Source organism: Sus scrofa, chromosome 12 (assembly GCF_000003025.6).
Source record: "Sus scrofa isolate TJ Tabasco breed Duroc chromosome 12, Sscrofa11.1, whole genome shotgun sequence".
Lineage (NCBI taxonomy): Eukaryota > Metazoa > Chordata > Mammalia > Artiodactyla > Suidae > Sus > Sus scrofa.
The window spans coordinates 60,042,241-60,062,116 of NC_010454.4; the positions used below are offsets into that span (position 1 = coordinate 60,042,241).

Genomic DNA, 19,876 nt, shown 5'->3' on the forward strand with positions numbered 1-19,876 from the left:
CCCACCACAGGTGCCCTGGAGAGCCTGCCCCTGTGGCCGGGAGCCCCCGCCTGGCACCCTATTTCCCTGGGCTCCACCTGCAAGCAAGCGTACAGCCCCACACACGCTATCCTCGTGAATCCCTTCCTCCCGAGCCGGGCAGCCGCCCCCCAGCCTCTGGTCACAGCTGTCAGTCACCTATGTAGGGTCCTGACGACCTGGGGTCCCATCATCCCAGGGGGGCTTGCACGTCCCCACTGCGGAAAGGGGACCTGAGCTGAGAGGTTGGCCGGCTGGATGGCAGAACAGGGCCAAGAGCAACGGCCCCCTCCCGCCAATGAGAATATTTCCAAGCGGGAATCGGATATGAATTTTCCGGAGCCAACGATAACGCGTCCTTTCCCCGACACCAGTCCGGCATGCACCACTCCGGGCCATGCATCTCTGTGGCTCCCCCGCCGCCCACGGTCTGCCGGCGCCCCCAAAGGTGGAGACGCCGTTACCCCTTAAAGAAAAGGGGGTCTAGCATTACCTGGTTGAGCAGGTACTTCACTTGTAAAGTGTACAGGAAGGTCGCCTGCAAGAGAGAGAGACAGAGGGCAGCTCGGGCCGTGCAGCCGAGGGCTGGGGGCCCGGGCCTGGCCGCCTCTGCTCCCCCCTGCACCCCCAGAGCGCCAGAGGGGGGCCGTCTCTCAACACCCCTCTTGCGGACCCACAGGGTCCTAGCATCCCCGGGGTCCGGAGAAGGGCAGCTTCCTTGCGCATCTGGCCCGGACTCTTGGGGTGGGGGGCGGGGAGGAGGGCTGCAAAGGGGGCCCCTGCACAAACTCTTGGGGGCACCCCCTTTTATCAACTGGGCTATAGTCTTATTCGGTGGACTGATTCAAGAACGCTACCTCTTAAAGGATATTTTAGAGACCACAAAGCCAATTTTGTGGCATTTTGTTACAGACGGCCACTTTTAAGAGCTAAGCTGTAACCCCTTCCGAGGCACGTGCTGAAGCCCGAACGCCCAGTGTGGCTGTATTTGGAGACACACTTTAAAGAGGTGATGACATTGAACAGGGGCCACCAGGCTGGGCCCTCATCCACTAGGGCTGGTGTCCTAGGAGGACATGCCAAGGGCACAGGTCCACGGGGAGGGTGGGCACCACGGGGAGAGTCAGCAGGACAGCAGCGTCTGCAGGCCAAGCAGAGCGGCCTCGGAGGAAGCCAACACCCCTTTGTTTTTTTCTCTTTTCACCTCCAGCATGTGGAAGTTTCCAGGCTAAGGGCTGAATGGGAGCTGCAGCTGCCGGCCTACACCACAGCCACAGCAACGCACGATCCAGGCTGCATCTGTAACCTATGGTGCAGTTTGTGGCAACGCCGGATCCTTAATCCACTGAGTGGGGGCCAGGGATGGAACCCACATCCTCCTGGGTACTAGTCAGGTTCTTAACCTGCTGAGCCACGATGGGAACTCCTAGAAACCCACGCCTTGATCTGGGACCTATCAGTTCCCAAAACCGCGAGGAACCAGGTTACCGATGTTTAAGCACCTGGCCCGTGGCATTTCGTGACAGCAGCCCAGACTCACCCGGCTACACTGCTTATCTGAATAAAGGTAGCTCTGATTGGCCACTGCCCAGGTGGGCACAGGCACGGGGTACCAGTGTCACATTCAGCAAGCAGGAGTCTCGGGGTTCCGAGGGGCCCTCGGGGTTCCGGGCTGGGAGGAACTGACGCCTCTGCAGAAAAGGTCTGACTCCCCACCGTGCGTGAGCCTGGGGCTCCCAGCTCAGGAGCTGGGGACAGCGGCCTCTGGGGTCGCCCTGCCCCTGGTGTTTCTCTAGGGATGAGTGTTTGTGTCCTTCTGGGCAGAATTCACACTTCGATCCCTGGGAGGAGCTGGCACCACGTGGGGCTCCCAGGGCTGAGCCCAGCAGCTCAGCTGCCTGTTACCTGGGACCTCGAGGGGGGACCCCCTTCCCCCAGAAACTTACAGGAAGAGCCGGGATGAAGGTGGTCACGTAGCTCTGGGTGAGCCTGGGCGACGGAGGGAAAAACCGCGTCAGAGGCCTCCCTCAAGGGCAGCGAGGGCAGCGGGCACCAACACCGCCTCCTCGTTCTTGGCTCGCCCTCAATTCCTGGGCGTCACGTGCTGGAGCCACGGGAACACTGACACAGAGCCGGGCCCCTCACAACCCCGGGGGCCCTGCTCGGTTCCTCCGAGTCTTTAGATCCAGGACAGTGGGTTCAGACTCGGCACTGCTGGGTAATTCTCGCCAAGGGAGCCAGCCTGTGCGTCCAGAGATGTCTCGAAGCAGCCTGGGTGTCTACCAGCAGCAACGCCCAACACCAGTTCTGACATCCAGAAAGGTCTCCTGCCTTTCAACTCTCCCCCCCCTCTACCCGCCGCCCCCCACCGCTGGATTCAGAGCCACGGGTCCAGCCCCAGGACCTAAAGGTCTTTAGCAACTAAACCATCAGGTCGCAAACCCGGCAGCACCTGCAGACTCACCCAGGGGAGGTGTGACAACACAGATGCCCAGGCCGCACCCCAGGCCAACGAAACCAGAATGCTGGGTGGGGTGGGGGTGGGGGAACCACGCCGGGGGTGGGCTTTAAAAGCAGCCAGGTGCTGTTTATATCCGCCAGGGACAAGAACCACAAAACCAGGAACACACACCACAAACTACTGTCGCACACGGAGGGGTGTGCAACTCTTATTTCACCCAAAGCTGTTTTGGCTGGATGTCACCCAGGTGGGGGCAGGTCGAGATGCCAGGGGCCAAATGCGGAAAGTCAGCTGAGGACAGCTGATCCCCCCACCACAGGTACAGCCTTGTCCCTGGCCTGAAGAGCAGCAGGCTGGGTGGGGGACCCCAAACCGGCCCCCCGAGGCCCCCAGAGGGGCTGCGCTTGGGACCCGGAGACTACCGGCCCGAGGGGGGGGGGCTCCCCGGGGGCTCCCTCCCCAGGGTCCCCGCAGGTACCTGGACACGGCCGGGTCCTGCCTGAAGAGCAGCAGGATGTGCTCGGTGTTGAGGAAGAGCGCCCAGCAGGGGAGGCAGCACAGCAGCAGGACCAGGGCGCCCCGCTGCAGGATGACCCCCACGTGCTTCTTGTTGGGGCTGCCATATGTCTGCGGGCACAGCCAAAACACACCTGTCAGCACAGGAGGGCAGCCGCCCCACCTTCAACCGCGCCTCATAACGAGGCGGATAACCTCATTCTTCAGATTCCAGCGGTTCTCGAACTTGGCTGCACATTAAAATCACTGAGGGAACTTTTATTTTATTTTAGGGCCGCACCTTGGAGGAAACCAACACCTTTTTTTTTTTTTTCTTTTGGTCTCTTTCTACCACCAGCATATGGAGGTCCCCAGGCTAGAGGGTGAATCAGAGCTGCCGCTGCTGGCCTACGCCACAGCCGAAGCCACACCACATCCCAGCTGCGTCTGCAACCGACGCCACAGCTCTTGGCAACACCGGATCCTTAACCCACTGAGTGAGGCCAGGGATCAAACCCGTGTCTTCGTGGATACCAGTTGGGCTCATTACTGCTGAGCCACAAGGGGAACTCCCTAGGGAACATTTAATTTCTCTTTCTGATATGTCATCCTCAGTGTACAGAATGCAACCCGCTTCTGTGTATTAATTTTGTATCCAACAGCTTTACCAGACGAGTTCTAGCAGTTTCCTGGTGGCACCTTCAGGATTTTCTTTCTTCTTTTTCTTTTTTCTTTTTTTGTCTTTCTGTCTTTTCTAGGGCCACACTTGCAGCATATGGAGGTTCCCAAGCTAGGGGTCGAAAGGGAGCTGTAGCCACCGGCCCACACCAGAACCACAGCAATGCGGGATCTGGATCTGAGCCGTGTCTGCGACCTACACCACAGCTCACGGCAACGCCGGACCTTTAACCCACTGAGCAAGGCTGGGGATCAAACCCGAAACTTCATGGTTCCTAGTCAGATTCGTTAACCACTGAGCCATGATGGGAACTCCAGGATTTTCTATGTATAGTTCATGTTGTTTGCAAAGCGTAACAATTTCACTTCTTCCTTCCCAATTCGGATTCCTTTTATTTCTTTTTCTTGTCTGATTGCTGTGGCTAAAACTCAAGACTATGTTGAAGAAGACTGGCGAGAGTAGACATCCCTGTCTGATTCCTGATCGTAGAGGAAATGCTTTCTGGTTTTCACCACCGAGTGTGATGTTAGCTGTGGGTGTGCCATACATGGCTGTTATTGTGTCGAGGTAGGCTCCTTCTGTGTCCGTCTTCTGGAGCGTTATCATCATAAATGGTTGTTGCATGGGGGGAACATTTTAAAATCACTGATGCCGGGAGCTCAGTAAAGGTAAGTCTGGATTCCAGGCACCAATAATTGGTAAGAGCTTCCAGTGTCCATGTGATCCTAACGTGCAGACAGGTTGCAGCCCCTGGACCCCTATTAGAAAAGCCGCGTCTTGGGCCCCACCCCAGACCTACTATGCAGAGCCGTGGGGAACAGCCCGTGGGGGGCCGGGGCCAGCACCCACTGCTTGTGAGCCCACGGTGCCCATCTCTCCCCAGCTCCCTGCTCAGTGACCTCTTCGGGAGCTTGAAAGGAGCTGTAGCGGGAGACCTCGCCCTCCCCCGCCCAGACCTGGTGATTCCACGTTCCCCCGCTTCACGACTGAGGACCCCTGGAGGATACCAAGCTCAGAGGCGGAAAGCGATAAAAGCGACTTTTACAAAACGTCCCCTTGTGAAAATGTGGCTTAAGGCAGCAGTGCAGATAAAGCCTCTGCAGCCACACTTCAAAGGGACAGCGGAGAGCTGGAATGCGGCAGGGTTTGCCTGGGGGGCCCCGCCCTTTGCCCCCCTGGGGGTTCCTCCAGCTCCAGAGGTCACAGCAAGGGGACCCGGGGCTTCCATTTACCTGGGAGATGAGGGTGTCACAAGCAGAGGACAAGCCAAACCCCACGGAGACACCCGTAACGTTGATCACCTGGAAACAAGCACAGGGAGGGCCGGACAGTCAGCGGAGGCGGGAGGCAGCTCTCGGTCCGCCCCGATCGGAGCCCGGGTGCGGCCAGCGCGTCCGCCCTGCCATCTGCCTGGGGCCCCTGTGCAGACAGACCCCTCGGACCCCAAATTTGAGGGCAGGCAGGTGCAGAGAGAAATGGACATGCCAAGCCAGGGGTTATCAACCGCCTTCTTCTCTCTTAAGCCTTTGGGCTTTTGCTCCTGGTTTCAGAGGAACGTGAGTCCTTCTCAAGGGGACTGCGGATGGCACAGAGGAGTCCCGGTAGGTCCACCTGCCAGAGACCGAGCACCACCCAGATCATGTCCTGAGGACTCTGGGAGCACAGAGGCAAGTCTCAGGGTCAAGGCTGCTGCCCGAGGCCTTTCAGGGTCAACAGCAAAGCCCTGGGGCCCCCGGCAGCACCCCCAAAGCAAGAAGTGGCAAGACAGGACAGCTGGCGCTCCGCCTGCCCCCACCTGCCGCCTCCCCCAGGGACCATGGCCAAGGCCGGCCCAGCCCACGCGCACCAGCTTCCCTGCACCTCCTTGGCCAAGAGGATCTGCGGGAGGCTTGCCGAGTCCCCTCCAAATTCCCAAACATCAGAACCAAATGGGGTAGTGACACCCAGCTTGTCCATGCTGCCCTGAAAGCGACACCATCTGTGGATACCTGGGGACTGCTTCGGCGCGGTCTTGCCTGGCTCACAGGTGGTAAACCCAAAGGCCTGAGGGACCGGGCGGGTGAGGCAGACGTGCGCCTCCCGGGGGTCTCAGGGAGGCCCAGGAAGGGACCCCCACCCGCAGAAAGCCATCGAACTCCCTCCCCTAGAAACACCCAGCTGGCTGAACCAAACAAGCTGGCAGGGCCCTCTGGCCGGCCAACCCCAGCCAAGGTCAGAGACCGCTCTCTCGGGTGGTGGGGCCACATCTGGAGAGCAGAGGGGACGTGGGGGTCCCTCCTGACCTTGGGTTTGGACGCCAGGACCAGGGTTTCCTCTTCCAGTTGCATCTCAGGGCGGCAGACACACTGGGGAGGTGTGTGTGTGTGTGTGTCAGGGCTCCTCCTGGTGAGATCAGACCTCAGCCCCCTCGCGATGCCTGCCTCCCAGAAAGGGGCGGAGGGCGGGAGCCAGAGCTCCATGAGTGACAAATCAGCTGGTGTTGCAGGCAGAACCCCGGCCCTCCAGATGTCCCCCAACTCCGGACCCTGGCACCTGGGCACTGCCAGTCCACCTGGCCAGGGAAACTTAGGCTACAGATGACATAAGGTGGCAGCTCTGCCCACACCTGGATCTCAGCCCAGCGAAGCCCCGCTCCGACCTCAGCACTGCTAAGATGTTTGTCTTATGTGAAGCCCCTAAGTGGGGGTGACGGGGTGACAGCAAAAGAGCAAACGGACAGGCAGGCGGGCCTCCCACCTTGGAGCCAGAAAGCCCCACACGTACCGCAATCGCCAGCGTGACCGCGTCCAATTCCAGCTTCCCCAGGTGCCCACAGAACACGGAGCTCACGAAACTGATGAGAAAAACCATCAGCTGGGCCAGGAACTGGGAAGAGACAGGAAACCAGAAGCTGCAGGCGAGGGCCAACACTATGGGGGTGGGGGGTGGGGGTCCCAGGCACCCCCCACCCTCCCCGAGTCAGCCCCCCGGAGAGGAGAGAGAGGAACCCGCCCCTCCTGAGCCTCTCCCGACTCCTGTAGGCAAGGAGCTGTTTCTGAGGGCGCTTCTTGAAAACGACTTGAGTTCCTTGGCTGCCGCCAGCAGAATCACGTCTCTAAGACCCTGCTGGCCTTGGAAATTTCTTTTCCACTCTAGAGTCTCAGCCACAGACTGCGTGTGTATTTCCTCTGAAACTGCCGCCTCCGGGGAAGGACCCCGAGCTCGGAGATCCCGGCTGAAGGCGGCGGAACACAGCCTCGACAGCCAGCAAGACCGTCCAGAGCGAGGGGGAACGGAGGCGGAACGGAGGGCACGTGGTCGCGAGGCCGGGGGACCGGGGGGCTTGCAGGCTCTGGGGTGAGGCCAAGCAGCCTGGATGCTTGGATTCGGTGAGGCCTCAGACATGTGGGCAAATGCAGCTTCTGGAACCCTGAGCCAATCTCGCTCACTTTCCAGGACCTTGGAGCTTCAGCTTTAGGCCCGTATCTTGCTGCCTTAGGTTCATTTAAAAGGACCTCCCACAGTCTGTGGGCTAGGGGCAGGGGGGCCCCCAGAACCTCCTGCGAAAGTCCCTCTCTCCTGGGAGCCTCTGTGGCCCAAGAGGGGACTCATCTGACTCTGACCACCCCCCCTGCCCGGGAGACAGAATCGAGGCCCAAGGATGCCAGTCCGCCCCACGAGCCCCGTTCAAAGCTGACCGCTAGGGTCCAGCGGGCACTGCTGCCTCTCAGTCCCCCAGGGCAGGCGCCTCTGCTCTGAGCCCAGAGAGGCTCCCAGGGGTCCTCATGCCACCACCACCGGCCACCCCGCACCTGCCCACGCAGCAGTCACCCCAAATCGCCACATGGGGACCAGATCTGGCCCTGCCCAGGGCAGTTCAGGTGACTGCCCGCTTCCTCCCACTGCATCTGGGAAGAGGCGGCTGCTGCTGGGCCCAGATCTTCAAACCCTGGAAGACCCGCTCCTACCCGTGGGGCTGGGGAGGGGGGGTGCATACCTCTCCTTATCAACCTCCCGCTGTGCCCCGGGGGCCTTCTGCCCTCCCCACTCGCTTCCCAGAGAAAAAACTCCCCAGAACAAAAGGCAGAAGATGGGGGACAAAGACAAGCTGGGGGTCAGGGTGTTAAGAAAAAGCTTTTGGTGTGAACCACCCAGTGCTGTAGAACCCAAAGCCAGAGCGGTGCCCCCCCACCCGGCGCTCCCCGTAGGCCTGAACCCAGGACCGGCCACAATTTAGGTACTGTTACCACCTGGCAGATATTCTGTGGTTTCATTGAGTGGAATTGGCGTCTCTTTGTGAAATATATCACTTTAAAGGTCGCGGGGCCCTTAGTGGGTAAACTCAGCATATTTTCAAATTGTTCCAGGTTGTTGTTTGGTTTTTGGTTTTGGGAGGGTTTTTTGTTTGTTTGTTTTCTTTTTTAGGGCCACACCAAGGTATATGGAAGCTCCCAGGCTCGGGATCGAATCAGAACTGCAGCCGCTGGCCTACACCACAGCCGCAGCAACACCGGATCCTTAACCCACTGAGCGGGGCCGGGGATCGAACCCTCAACCTCATGGTTCCTAGTCTGATTCGTTTCCGCTTCGCCACGAACGGGAACTCCCGCCCCAGGTTGTTTTTAAGCCTCTACATGCAAAGACAACTGCAAACTGCTGTTGTGGACCTGTTCTCCCCACCTCCGTGCAACCCATACGTCCAGAACTCAGCCCCTGTCCCCCAGGGGGCCACCTGACGGCGGCTTTTGTTCCCGTCCGGCACGGCCAGGCCTCTGGGCCATTTCCCAGGTCTTGCTTTTACACACCTGCTGCAGGGAACATCCTCTGACTTGGGTGGAGACGGGCATTTTCTCAGGGCGAGTGCCCCGTGCAAGGGTGCAAAGAGCAAGCTCCCTCAGATCAGAAGCCAGGAAGTCTGGCTGAGTTGGGTTTTTCTTCTCCGTTGCTGCCAGACATAGTCCTTCCTGAGCCCCGTCTTGGGGAACCCGGCCCAGGGCTCATGTTTGCTCACCACACACTTGTTCTCGGGTCCTGGTTTCAGGCCTCTGGGGGTTGGAGGGGGAGGCACCTGAGGGTCACCTGGGGGTGTCGTCATTCAGCATGCTGCCCGCCCCCATCTCAAGAGATGGATGGGGGTTGCAGAGCGGCTGTAGATCTGTCTTTCAACATATCCCCCCAAAACACACACCCAATCAAGAGGCAGCGTCACAGACCAGACCGTTCAGCACCATCCCATCCACACCTGCCACTGTGCCCGGAGAATTAACCCATCGGCACGCAGGTCTGCTCCCCCTGCATTTCAAGGGCCGCTGTCGGGGGCTCAGAGGGAGTCAAGGGGGCCAGAGGGGCAGCCAGGCGGACTGCGCACCTGTCTCTTCCTCTGGTCACAGACGCCCTGCTCACGTTTGGCCACGCAACCATGAACTAAAGTCTTACCCCGGGGCAGCTTTGGAAGGGTGCTCTCCGGAGCCAGATGCCAGAGGGGCAAGGGGTGCCCCCCCACCCCGCTGTGCTATACGGACTCAGTTCCCAAGGGGCCCACCCACCCGCAGTCCCAGGGATGCGGGAAGGCCAGCACTGGCAGGGCTGCCAGGTCATCAGAGGCACAAGCCCAGGACAAGGACCGGCGAGCAGGCTGAACAGCCGGCCCTGAGGCATGCAGCTAGTTCGTGGGTGCAGCTAGGACCCACCACCTGACTCTCCGCCCAGAACCACCAGCGTCTGTGGGCACAGAGTCCACGCCAAGCACGGGGGTACAGACATGGCAAGACGAACACACGTGGTCATCCCCGCCCCAGGAAGCGCACAGCGCCGCAGGAGAGATGGTCACGAAACCACACAGCTGGTCGCACGGGATGGGCCTTACGAAGGACACAGGGGCTGTGACAGCAAGCTGAGGTGTCACAGAAGGTTCTGGAGGAAATGCAGGTCCGCTGGAACCTGACGGCGAACAGGGGGGTGAAGACAAAGCGGCCTGTCCATCTGGGAGAACGTTCCAGGCAGAAGGAACAGAGAACGAGGTGGGGGGGTGGGGGTGGGGGGCAGGGGCCAAACTCTAGGGCCTCACAGGACCGGGAAAGGCAGTGACAGCTCATTTGATAGGGGCGTCTGGTGGCTCCACGCGGGGCGTTTTGGCAGCCGGACTGGAGAGAGGAGAAGCCAGCTGGGGGCTGGGAGCAGGCAGTGGGCTGCGGAGAGGGGGCCACAGAGGCAGTCGGGGGAGGAGGCGGGGGGGCCGGGACCACACCCACGCCCACCCAGGTCTCCCCTGCCCACTGGCCCCATCCCTGAATACCCCTCGGCCTCACATCCACCGCCCTGTGAATCGCCTCCCAGATGGACTGTCCCCTCCTTTCAGGCCCTGTCACTTTCTGCCCAGACTCTGCCTCGAGCAACCAAATCCTATATAATGTCACTAAGCGCTGCCTGGTAATTATCTCCTGCTGCCTACAGGATGAACGTCAGACCATCAGCCGGCAGGATGTGCATCCCGAATGCAGGGGACCAGTCTCGCCAGAAACCCTTCACCTGGCTGGTCTCTCCCGGCAGTCCTGAAGTCCCCACGCTCTCTCCGGGTTCCAGGCACTCCCTTCTCCAAAATGGAAATAAGGGCCCCTGTCCTCGCCCAGGCTCCGCCACCTCCCCCGTATCCCCACCTCCCCCGTATCCCCACCTCCCCTGCATCCCCACCTCCCCCGTATCCCCACCTCCCCTGCATCCCCACCTCCCCTGCATCCCCACCTCCCCTGCATCCCCACCTCCCCGCATCCCCACCTCCCCCGCATCCCCACCTCCCCCGCATCCCCACCTCCCCCGCATCCCCACCTCCCCCGCATCCCCACCTCCCCCGCATCCCCACCTCCCCCGCATCCCCACCTCCCCCGCATCCCCACCTCCCCCGCATCCCCACCTCCCCCGCATCCCCACCTCCCCGCATCCCCACCTCCCCGCATCCCACCTCCCCCGCATCCCCACCTCCCCGCATCCCCACCTCCCCCGCATCCCCACCTCCCCGCATCCCCACCTCCCCCGCATCCCCACCTCCCCCGCATCCCCACCTCCCCCGCATCCCCACCTCCCCCGCATCCCCACCTCCCCTGCATCCCCACCTCCCCTGCATCCCCACCTCCCCTGCATCCCCACCTCCCTGCATCCCCACCTCCCTGCATCCCCACCTCCCTGCATCCCCACCTCCCTGCATCCCCACCTCCCTGCATCCCCACCTCCCTGCATCCCCACCTCCCTGCATCCCCACCTCCCTGCATCCCCACCTCCCTGCATCCCCACCTCCCTGCATCCCCACCTCCCTGCAACCCCACCTCCCTGCATCCCCACCTCCCTGCATCCCCACCTCCCTGCATCCCCACCTCCCTGCATCCCCACCTCCCCCGTATCCCCACCTCCCCTGCATCCCCACCTCCCTGCATCCCCACCTCCCTGCATCCCCACCTCCCTGCATCCCCACCTCCCTGCATCCCCACCTCCCCCGCATCCCCACCTCCCCCGCATCCCCACCTCCCCCGCATCCCCACCTCCCCCGCATCCCCACCTCCCCCGCATCCCCACCTCCCCCGCATCCCCACCTCCCCCGTATCCCCACCTCCCCCGCATCCCCACCTCCCTGCATCCCCACCTTCCCTGCATCCCCACCTTCCCTGCATCCCCACCTCCCTGCATCCCCACCTCCCTGCATCCCCACCTCCCTGCATCCCCACCTCCCCCGTATCCCCACCTCCCCCGCATCCCCACCTTCCCTGCATCCCCACCTCCCTGCATCCCCACCTCCCTGCATCCCCACCTCCCTGCATCCCCACCTCCCTGCATCCCCACCTCCCCCGTATCCCCACCTTCCCTGCATCCCCACCTTCCCTGCATCCCCACCTCCCTGCATCCCCACCTCCCTGCATCCCCACCTCCCTGCATCCCCACCTCCCTGCATCCCCACCTCCCTGCATCCCCACCTCCCTGCATCCCCACCTCCCCTGCATCCCCACCTTCCCTGCATCCCCACCTCCCCCGCATCCCCACCTCCCCCGCATCCCCACCTCCCCCGTATCCCCACCTCCCTGCATCCCCACCTCCCCCGCATCCCCACCTCCCCTGCATCCCCACCTCCCCTGCATCCCCACCTCCCCTGCATCCCCACCTCCCCTGCATCCCCACCTCCCCTGCATCCCCACCTTCCCCGTATCCCCACCTCCCTGCATCCCCACCTCCCTGCATCCCCACCTCCCTGCATCCCCACCTCCCTGCATCCCCACCTCCCTGCATCCCCACCTCCCCCGCATCCCCACCTCCCCTGCATCCCCACCTCCCCTGCATCCCCACCTCCCCTGCATCCCCACCTCCCTGCATCCCCACCTCCCCTGCATCCCCACCTTCCCCGTATCCCCACCTCCCTGCATCCCCACCTCCCTGCATCCCCACCTCCCTGCATCCCCACCTCCCTGCATCCTCCACAAGGCAGTGCTCAGCCCAGGCCCCCTTGGGGATTATTTTCACGACTGACAGTTCAGTCTGGCCGAGAGATGCTAACGACAAAGAGGACGCAAGATGGAAATGCCTGGGGCTAGATGACTGCAGCGAAGGCACAGTGGCCGCTAAGCTTTCTGCTGGTCCAGGGAGGATGTGCCCCAGCCTCTGAGCAGAAGCGCTTGGCTCATTTCTTTCCTTCCTCCCTGTTGGGCATTAATCTCGCTTTCCAGCCCTCACGGCGAGCTCCCGGGGAGAGAGAAAGTCCAAAGGCCTCAGCCTGAAGCCTCCCTCGGATCCCCAGGGGGTCAGGGTCAATATGAGAGGCTTGGAAGGGAGAGTGGGAAGGCGAAGCCCCAGAGACGAGACCCCAGAGCATCACGCCCCTAACTGACAGTGGAGCCTTGGCGAGCAGAGCGGGGGCCACCGCACCGGCAATGTAGGGTACCTTTCCTCTCCCTCGTGCCCCCAGAAACGGAAAACCCACAGCAGAGGGTTACAGAGATGGAGACAAAGCAGGAGGCGGCCCCCGCACAACCCACAAGAGACTCAGCAGGTGCCACAGCTGTCCAGTCTCACTGGGTAAAGCGGTCCCTCGGAACGAGCCCTTAGAGGGCCGGAAAGAACATTGCCCAGTTCTCTCTCAGACCATCTCAAACTATCTCAGACACTTTTCCTTTGTTTGTCTTGGTTCTCTGTTTTTCCTGGAGGAATCTATGCTGCACGCGTAATTAACACATGGACACACATATACACACATAAAGGGTGGGGGGGCGGCATTGTCAGCCTCGTGTGGTCCCCCTGGAGACCACAAGGTCCCCTCCATCAAGGGGACCAGGCGATGGCGGGGGGACAGCAGGGACAAGAGGCCTGCCCTGGGAGGGGCTGGGTCTCAAAACACTGCCTGGCTTACTCATTTATTCTTTGGTTCCAGCAGAGCGGCGCAGTCTTGGCAGGTCTTTCTCAGAGCAGCTCTGCGGGAGCGCGTTGGGCAAAGCACGTCTTATTACCCTGGTTTTGTGGATGGACGAGCAGAGGCTGGACAAGGTTCATGCCTCCTCAGTACTCAGGTTCACGCAGCTGTTTCCTAACCGCCCCCCGTGAGCTCACAGCAGGGAGCTGGGCCCCACGCGGTGACATTCGTAACCAGGTGTTCCTTTGTGGGTAGGAGCACGGCACCGACGGCTCCGGCGACACGGATCTTCATGCCACTGCTTTGTCCCTGGCCCTGTCCTTGCGCCCGTGCACAGCACAGAGGGCATCTCAGGGTCCCACGGCAGCAGGGTCCCCATGCCCGGTCATGCCCACCAGCCTCGGCCTCTGCAGGTGCAAAATACCCTCCCGTGCCCAAAGGCTTATTCTTGCCTTCAAACCACATCGGATTCCTCGCGTTCACCTAAAGGGCTCCTTCTATCCCGTGGACACGAAAAGCACCCCAACTGGCAGAACAGGGAAGGGATTATATATTTTGTGGTTCTTGTGGTTTTGAAAACCCACATTACTTGTGAAGAGACAACACGGAAAGAGCCCTAAACTAATGATAAGACAAAAACCTCCACCCCAAAGAGAACCACATCAAAACTCTTTTGAACACAATCATGGGGTCGGGGGAGGGGGGTCGTTCCCTTCGTGGCTCAGCTGTTAACGAACCCGACTAGGATCCATGAGGATCCGGGTTCGATCCCTGGCCTTGCTCAGTGGGTTAAGGATCCGGTGTTGCCGTGAGCTGTGGTGTAGGTCGCAGGCGCGGCTTGGATCTGGTGTTGCTGTGGCTGCGGTGTAGGCTGGCAGCTACAGCTCCAATTTGACCCCTAGCCTGGGAACCTCCATAGGCCGTGCTGGAGCGCAGCCCTAAAACAGCCAAAAAAAAAAAAAAAAAGAGAAAGAAAGAAAGGAAGGGAGAAAGGAAGGGAGAAAGAAAGAAAGAAAGAAAGAAAGAAAAAAAGAAAGAAAGAAAGAAAGAAAGAGAGAGAGAAAGAAAGAAAGAAAGAGAAAGAAAGAAAAAGAAAGGGGGGGGGAGCGTGGGACAGAATGCCCGTGGTTTCCTCGTGCTCAGGCTGGCTCTAGAAAATTCCGAAGAAACCGTTCTGGGGATGTGAATCTGAGACAGGCCATCCACCGCCCTCCTCCTGCCCCCAGCGACTCCGCAGACCTGAGCTCCGGGACTCGACTGCTAGTTTTTCCGTGTTTTCAAGTTTTCCAGGGTTTTGCGTTTCCGGTGGCTTCTGTCCGCTTCGCGGGAACCGTCACCCGGAGAAGGTGCCGGGGCGGGAGCCTGGAGGTGGCCGGTCCCTGCGCTCCAGCTGCGCCCGCTGTGCACGCGGAGGCTCAGGGACCGCCCGCCTCCGGGCTCCGGGAACCGTGGCCCGCGCCCGCCCGCCTGCCCGCCGCCGGCCCGCTCTGCGCCCCCTGATCCCCGGCCCCCGGCCGAGGTCCCCTACTCACCGCGGGGCCCGCCAGGAACAGGAGCGCCCGCAGCTCCCGGCGGAGGGCGGCCGACGGCAGGCTGCAAAGCGCGCGGCGCTCGGGGCCGGGCGCCGGGCCTCCCTGCCCGGGCGCGGACGTCTCCTCGGCCGCCTCCATGTGCCGGGCGCCGGCGGCGGGGCGCGCGCAGGCGGCCGCGTGGAAGGCAGGGCCTCCGCGCTCCAGTCCCCGCCCCGGGTCGCCCGCCGCCCGCGACCTTGGGCCCCCGCGGCACCGCCGCAGCGCCCGGGCCGCCCGCGCCGCTCGCCGAGGCCCGCTGACCTCCGGCCTCGGAGGCAAAGTCCCGAAGCTCTGGAAAGAGGCGGAAAGCGTCGCGGGGCTGGGTCCTCGGAGCCTTAGGCGCCGGGCTCGTCGGCTCCGCGCCTCCCCCCGGGGCTCAGGGGCTGCAAGTGCGGCGGGGAAGCCCTGCGGCCAAGGGCGCTGGCTGGGCGCACGGCCGGCCGGCGCCGACACACCCCTTGGCTCTGAGGGCGCGCGCCCCGCACGCAGCCTTGGAGACGGACTCGGAATGTGTGTACCCCTCTTCTCCCACGAAGGAACGTCGACTCTCCCGGGAGGGAGCAGCAAGGCCGCTTTTCCAAGGGCGGCGGTTCACGGTTGCTGATCTTGGGTTGTTTATCCATCAGCCCGATGGGGAGAACAGGAGGCTGTGTGCGGTCAGCAAACGTGCGAGACACCTGCCGCGTACCCCCCCCCCACCTCCGAGAGTGCGGGCAACGTGCTGGCCCCTTAGAGTCTCAGCTTTCCCACCTGTAAACTCGAAGTCATATCTACACCCGCCCGCTGTGGTGAGGATTCAGTGGGACGGTACAGGTGGACCACCGTGCTCTCAGCCTGGTGCCCAATATCTGTCTAACAAATGGTGGGTTACCCGCGCAAGGAATATTTCAGTAACCCTCAAAGTTCCTTCTCTTGTAAGGGACCCAGCATTAGCAAAGAAACAGGAAGGCATAAATCTGGGGAGCCTCACATAACCCACAAGCTTGGCTTCGGGGACTTTAAACCAGGTCACGAGTGTCCAGCTCCCTCCCCTGCCCTCCTCTCCCATATTCTCTGTTTTCTCCTCACCCATTCTTTCTCTTAGGCAGCTTCTCTTTGCTTGTTCAGGAGGGCCTCCCCCAACCCTCACCCCATCTTTCCCACCCTGTAATACAGATAATAAGGCTCTCCCCGCTTCTCCTTAGTTCCAAACAAAAAACAGGGAGAAAAATCGGCTGGCTCTGGAGTTCCCGTCGTGGCGCAGTGGTTAACGAATCCGACTAGGAACCATGAGGTTGCAGGTTTGGTCCCCGCCCTTGCTCAGTGGGTTAACGATCCGGCATTGCCGTGAGCTGTGGTGTAGGTTGCAGACGCGGCTCGGATCCCAAGTTGCTGTGGCTCTGGTGTAGGCCGGTGGCTACAGCTCCGATTGGACCCCTAGCCTGGGAACCTCCATATGCCGCGGGTGCGGCCCTAGAAATAGCAAAAAAAAAAAAAAAAAAAAAAAATTGGCTGGCTCTGTGTACTTTTCCTGCCCACCTTCGGAACAGTCAGGGAAATAGCCCCAGACCTTGTGCTCAGCTCTGTACCCGAAGGGCTGGGTGTCTGTCACCGGCAGTCATGCCACCAGAACTACACATGGGATCCCGACAGACAGAAATCCTAGGATGTACCCTAGATCTCCAATCGCTGCTCCTCGTTAATCCTCTCCTGGAGTGCCAGCCAACGCAATAAGACACGAAAGCGAAACGTCACGCGTACACGGTGAGAAAGAAGAGACCGAAGCCGTGCTCACAGTTGTAATTCCAGACAATCCAAGGAAATTACACGGGGAAAAGAGCTCACAGGATTAACTAAGGGGGTTTCATCACGTTGCTACACCTAAGTCCTCCAATCGATACTATCAGCCCTCTGGACTGGTGATACCGTATACAAGAATAGTGGAAGGAGAAACCGCGTTCACAACAGCCGCAGATAAACATCCCTGCCGTCACATGGCCTCCTTGTGTGTCTGCTTTGGTGTCCCTGTTTTCTCTTCCTATAAGGACACCAAGCATTGGATCTGACCCACCAACCCATGCGACCGCATCTTAACCTCATCACATCTGCAAAGACCCTGCTTCCAAATAAGGTCACGTGCTGAGGCTCCAGGTGGACGTGGATTTGGGGAAGGGGACCCTGTTCAACTGAGGGCCTTTGACATGATGTAATGAAGACGGTACTTTGACCGCCGAGGTCCTTCCCCCCCACCTAATCATAGGGAAAATATCAGAGTCAGGCAGGAGTTCCTGCCATGGCTCAGCAGTAACGAACCCGACTAGTATCCATTCGGAAGCGGGTTCAATCCTTGGCCTCACTTAGTGGGTTAAGGATCCAGCATTGCTGCGAGCTGTGGTGTAGGTCACAGACACGGCTTGGATCCCGTGTTGCTGTGGCCGTGGTGAAGGGAACTTCCCTATGCCAAAGGTGCTGCCCTAAAAAGACAAAAAAAAAAAAAAAAAAAAAAAAAAAAAAAGAAGAAGAAGAAGAAAAAGAAAAACATGAGGCAAATCCCAACTGAAGGACATTCTGTACAAACACCTGACCGGTACCCCTCAAAACTGCCAAGGTCAGCAAAACCAAGGACACTGTGAGAAACTGTCACAGCCAAGAGCAGCCTAAGGAGACAGGAGGACAAAAGGAAACGTGGAGCTTGAGCCGATCTGGGGACAGAAAAAGGACCTTAGGCAAGAACTAAGGAAATGCGATCGCGGCAGGGACCTCAGTCGGTGATGGTACATCAGTGGCGGTTCAGCGCCTGGAAGTTACTGTTTAGCAAGACCCGGAGCACCCCCTCCAAGTACGGGCAAATGGCTAGAAAACGCCCTCCAGGGAGTCACATGTGATGGCAGCAAAGCCAGCGGAACAGGCTGGGGGCGTGAGGAACACTTTTCCACCTGCAAAGCAACTCCTGGGGCTTGCACGTGTCTTCTGGGGCTTACTCTGCATAGGGAAGAGCATGCATACGAAACTGTTCACCGGTCTGTGTGCTGGGATGTTCTTCAGTTTTCAGCCACTGGATTAAAAGAATCAAAGCGAAACGCACTCCAGCCAGAGCACAGGCATTTCTGTGCTGGGGCGGATCCTCAAAACTGCTGGAGAAGAATCTTAATGTGAAATATATGTGATGTCCATTTATGAATTTTAGAAAATATTTTAATTAGAAACACATACATGATTTTTTTTTTTTTTTGGCCGCACCTGCAGCATGCAGAAGGTCCCAGGCCAGGGATCAAACCTGAGCCCCAGCCGTGAACTGAGCCCCAGACGTGACAAGGTCAAGTCCTTAACCACTAGGCCACCAGGGAACTCCTAGAAGTGCATGATCTTGAAGAGACCAGTCTTTTGCAATGAATAGATTGGGGTTTAGTCCCCTCCAAAACAATTCACGCTTTAAAAATTCTTAATAGTGATTATAAGTGCCTGTGAGAGTGTAAACAGGCAGAGACGCAGAAAAAAAATTTTTTCTGAGAAGGTAGTGGGGAGAGAGTTCTGTTGGCTGATAATTAGTTTTGTTTTGTTTTTCACTTTGGCCACCCCATGGCATACAGAGCTCCCGGGCCAGGGATCCCAGCCACAGTCTCGGCATAAGCCGCAGCTTCAGCAACACTGGATCCTTACCCAACTGCGCCAGGCCGGGGATCGAATCCGGGTCCCTGCGCTCCCAAGGTTGCCCCCAGTCCCGTTGCACCACAGCGGGAGCTCCCCAATAATTAGTTTTAAACCAATATACAGTTAGCCTAAGACCAGACATTTAGACCAAGGGAAGATCGGGCAGCCAAGAAGGAGGTCTTGCCCAGGGACCTTGTCCCCCGTGAGACTGTCGCGGATGTGACAGGCACTGGACTCCACGGAGAAGGGAAGGGTGACCTCATCCGGGGCTGGGGAACAGCCTGCTCAACTTGCAGCTGTTGGGGTTTGACTGACCTTGCATTTTATCTGCAGCTTTATTCGGAAAGAATGCGCCTCATTAAAACACGGACTCTTGGGAGTTCCTGCTGTTAAGAACCTGCCTGGTGTCTATGAGGAGGCGGGTTTGTTCCCTGGCCGGGCTTGGTGGGTTAAAGGCTCCGGAATGGCCAAGAGCTGCAGTGTAGGCGGCAGACGTGGCTCAGATCCCGCATTGCTGTGGCTGCGGCGGAGGCGGGCAGCTGGCAGCTCTGATGCGACCCCTCATCTGGGAACTTCCATATGCTATGGGTTCAGCCCTAAAGAAGCAAAAAACAAAACAAGACAAAACCAGCAACAACCAAAAGAACCACTCACTCTTCGAGTCCAATCGGCTCGATTCGCCTCCTCTGCAATTTGCTGATTTTACTAAGGAGTTTTGATAAGCAGTCATTATCACATTCAAATGTGGCTCTTAACTTGCTACGAGATTTTTAAAAATTTATTTATTAATTTGGCCTCCCTGAAGCATAGGGAGTTCCCAGGCCAGGGATCAGATCCAAGCCACAGCTGTGATCTAAGTAAGCCCCAGCTGTAGAGACAGCACCAATTCTGCTGTGCCACAGGGGAAACTCCGAATTTTTTTAAAAATTTTTTGGGCTAAGAGATTTTTTTTTTTAATTATGTATTGAAGTTGACTTTTATCATACTTTTATTTTTTCAGTGTCCTTTCTATTAGGGCAGGAAGTGCATGGTCGCTTTCCTAGCATGTAACCGCCACTGATTCCTGGAATAAACCCCCCTGAGTCGGGGAGAAAGGCATTGTGCTGGACCCTTGGAGGTTCTCTGGCTGATCTAAGAGTTAAACTGACATGAGACAGATGACCAGGAGTTTAAGAGCCTGTACACATGGGAGAGACCCAGGAAAACTGAGCAAGTCACCCAAGGACCAAAGCCCTTCCCTGAAATTCTATCCTCCACTAAAGACACAAGAGGGTGTGAAGGGTGGGAAGTTAGTTATGTGGGGGGGCGGGGGGGTGACCCGGAAAAGCCGTCTCCCCTTCAGTAAGGCTTGGGCAAGAGTGGCAGCCTGTAAGCAATTTTTACCAATCCTTCTGAATTATTAAAAAAAAAAAAGTCAGAGTTCCCTGGTGGCTCAGTGGCTTAAGGACCTGGCTTTGTCGCTGCTGTGGCTTGGGTCGCTGCTGTGATGCAGGTTCGATCCCTGGCCCAGGAACTTCCACGTGCCATGGGTGTGGCCAAAAAAAGAAAAAAAAAATCATTGTAGCTCAACATACATGAATCAAAGTGTGGAGAGCACGGGCCCGGAGTTTGATGAATTTTTGCAGCGCGGACGCACCTGTGCAACGGTACCCAGACCA

The 19,876-nt window shown here is 59.1% G+C and overlaps 1 protein-coding gene across 7 annotated transcripts in view; it reads right to left on the bottom strand.

The window, feature by feature from the left end:
* LOC110256117 (multidrug and toxin extrusion protein 1-like) overlaps positions 1-19,876 on the bottom strand; it is a 93,313-nt gene that overhangs the window by 21,065 nt on the left and 52,372 nt on the right. For 2 of the 7 annotated variants that reach the window (XR_002337386.1, XM_021067946.1), the window contains exons 1-6: positions 14,550-15,161; positions 6,417-6,518; positions 4,886-4,954; positions 2,958-3,106; positions 1,965-2,007; positions 512-556 (exon numbers count right to left, since the gene is read on the bottom strand). Coding sequence is in view for 6 of the 7 variants with exons in the window: in XM_021067946.1 (XP_020923605.1) it covers positions 512-556; positions 1,965-2,007; positions 2,958-3,106; positions 4,886-4,954; positions 6,417-6,518; positions 14,550-14,687 (546 nt within the window). In the remaining variant the exon portion in view is untranslated. Of the gene's footprint in view, positions 1-511; positions 557-1,964; positions 2,008-2,957; positions 3,107-4,885; positions 4,955-6,416; positions 6,519-8,437; positions 9,164-13,017; positions 13,743-14,256; positions 14,405-14,549; positions 15,162-19,876 lie in introns of those variants that run through there. The other 5 variants (XM_021067949.1, XM_021067948.1, XM_021067951.1 and 2 more) reach the window with 4 other exon arrangements.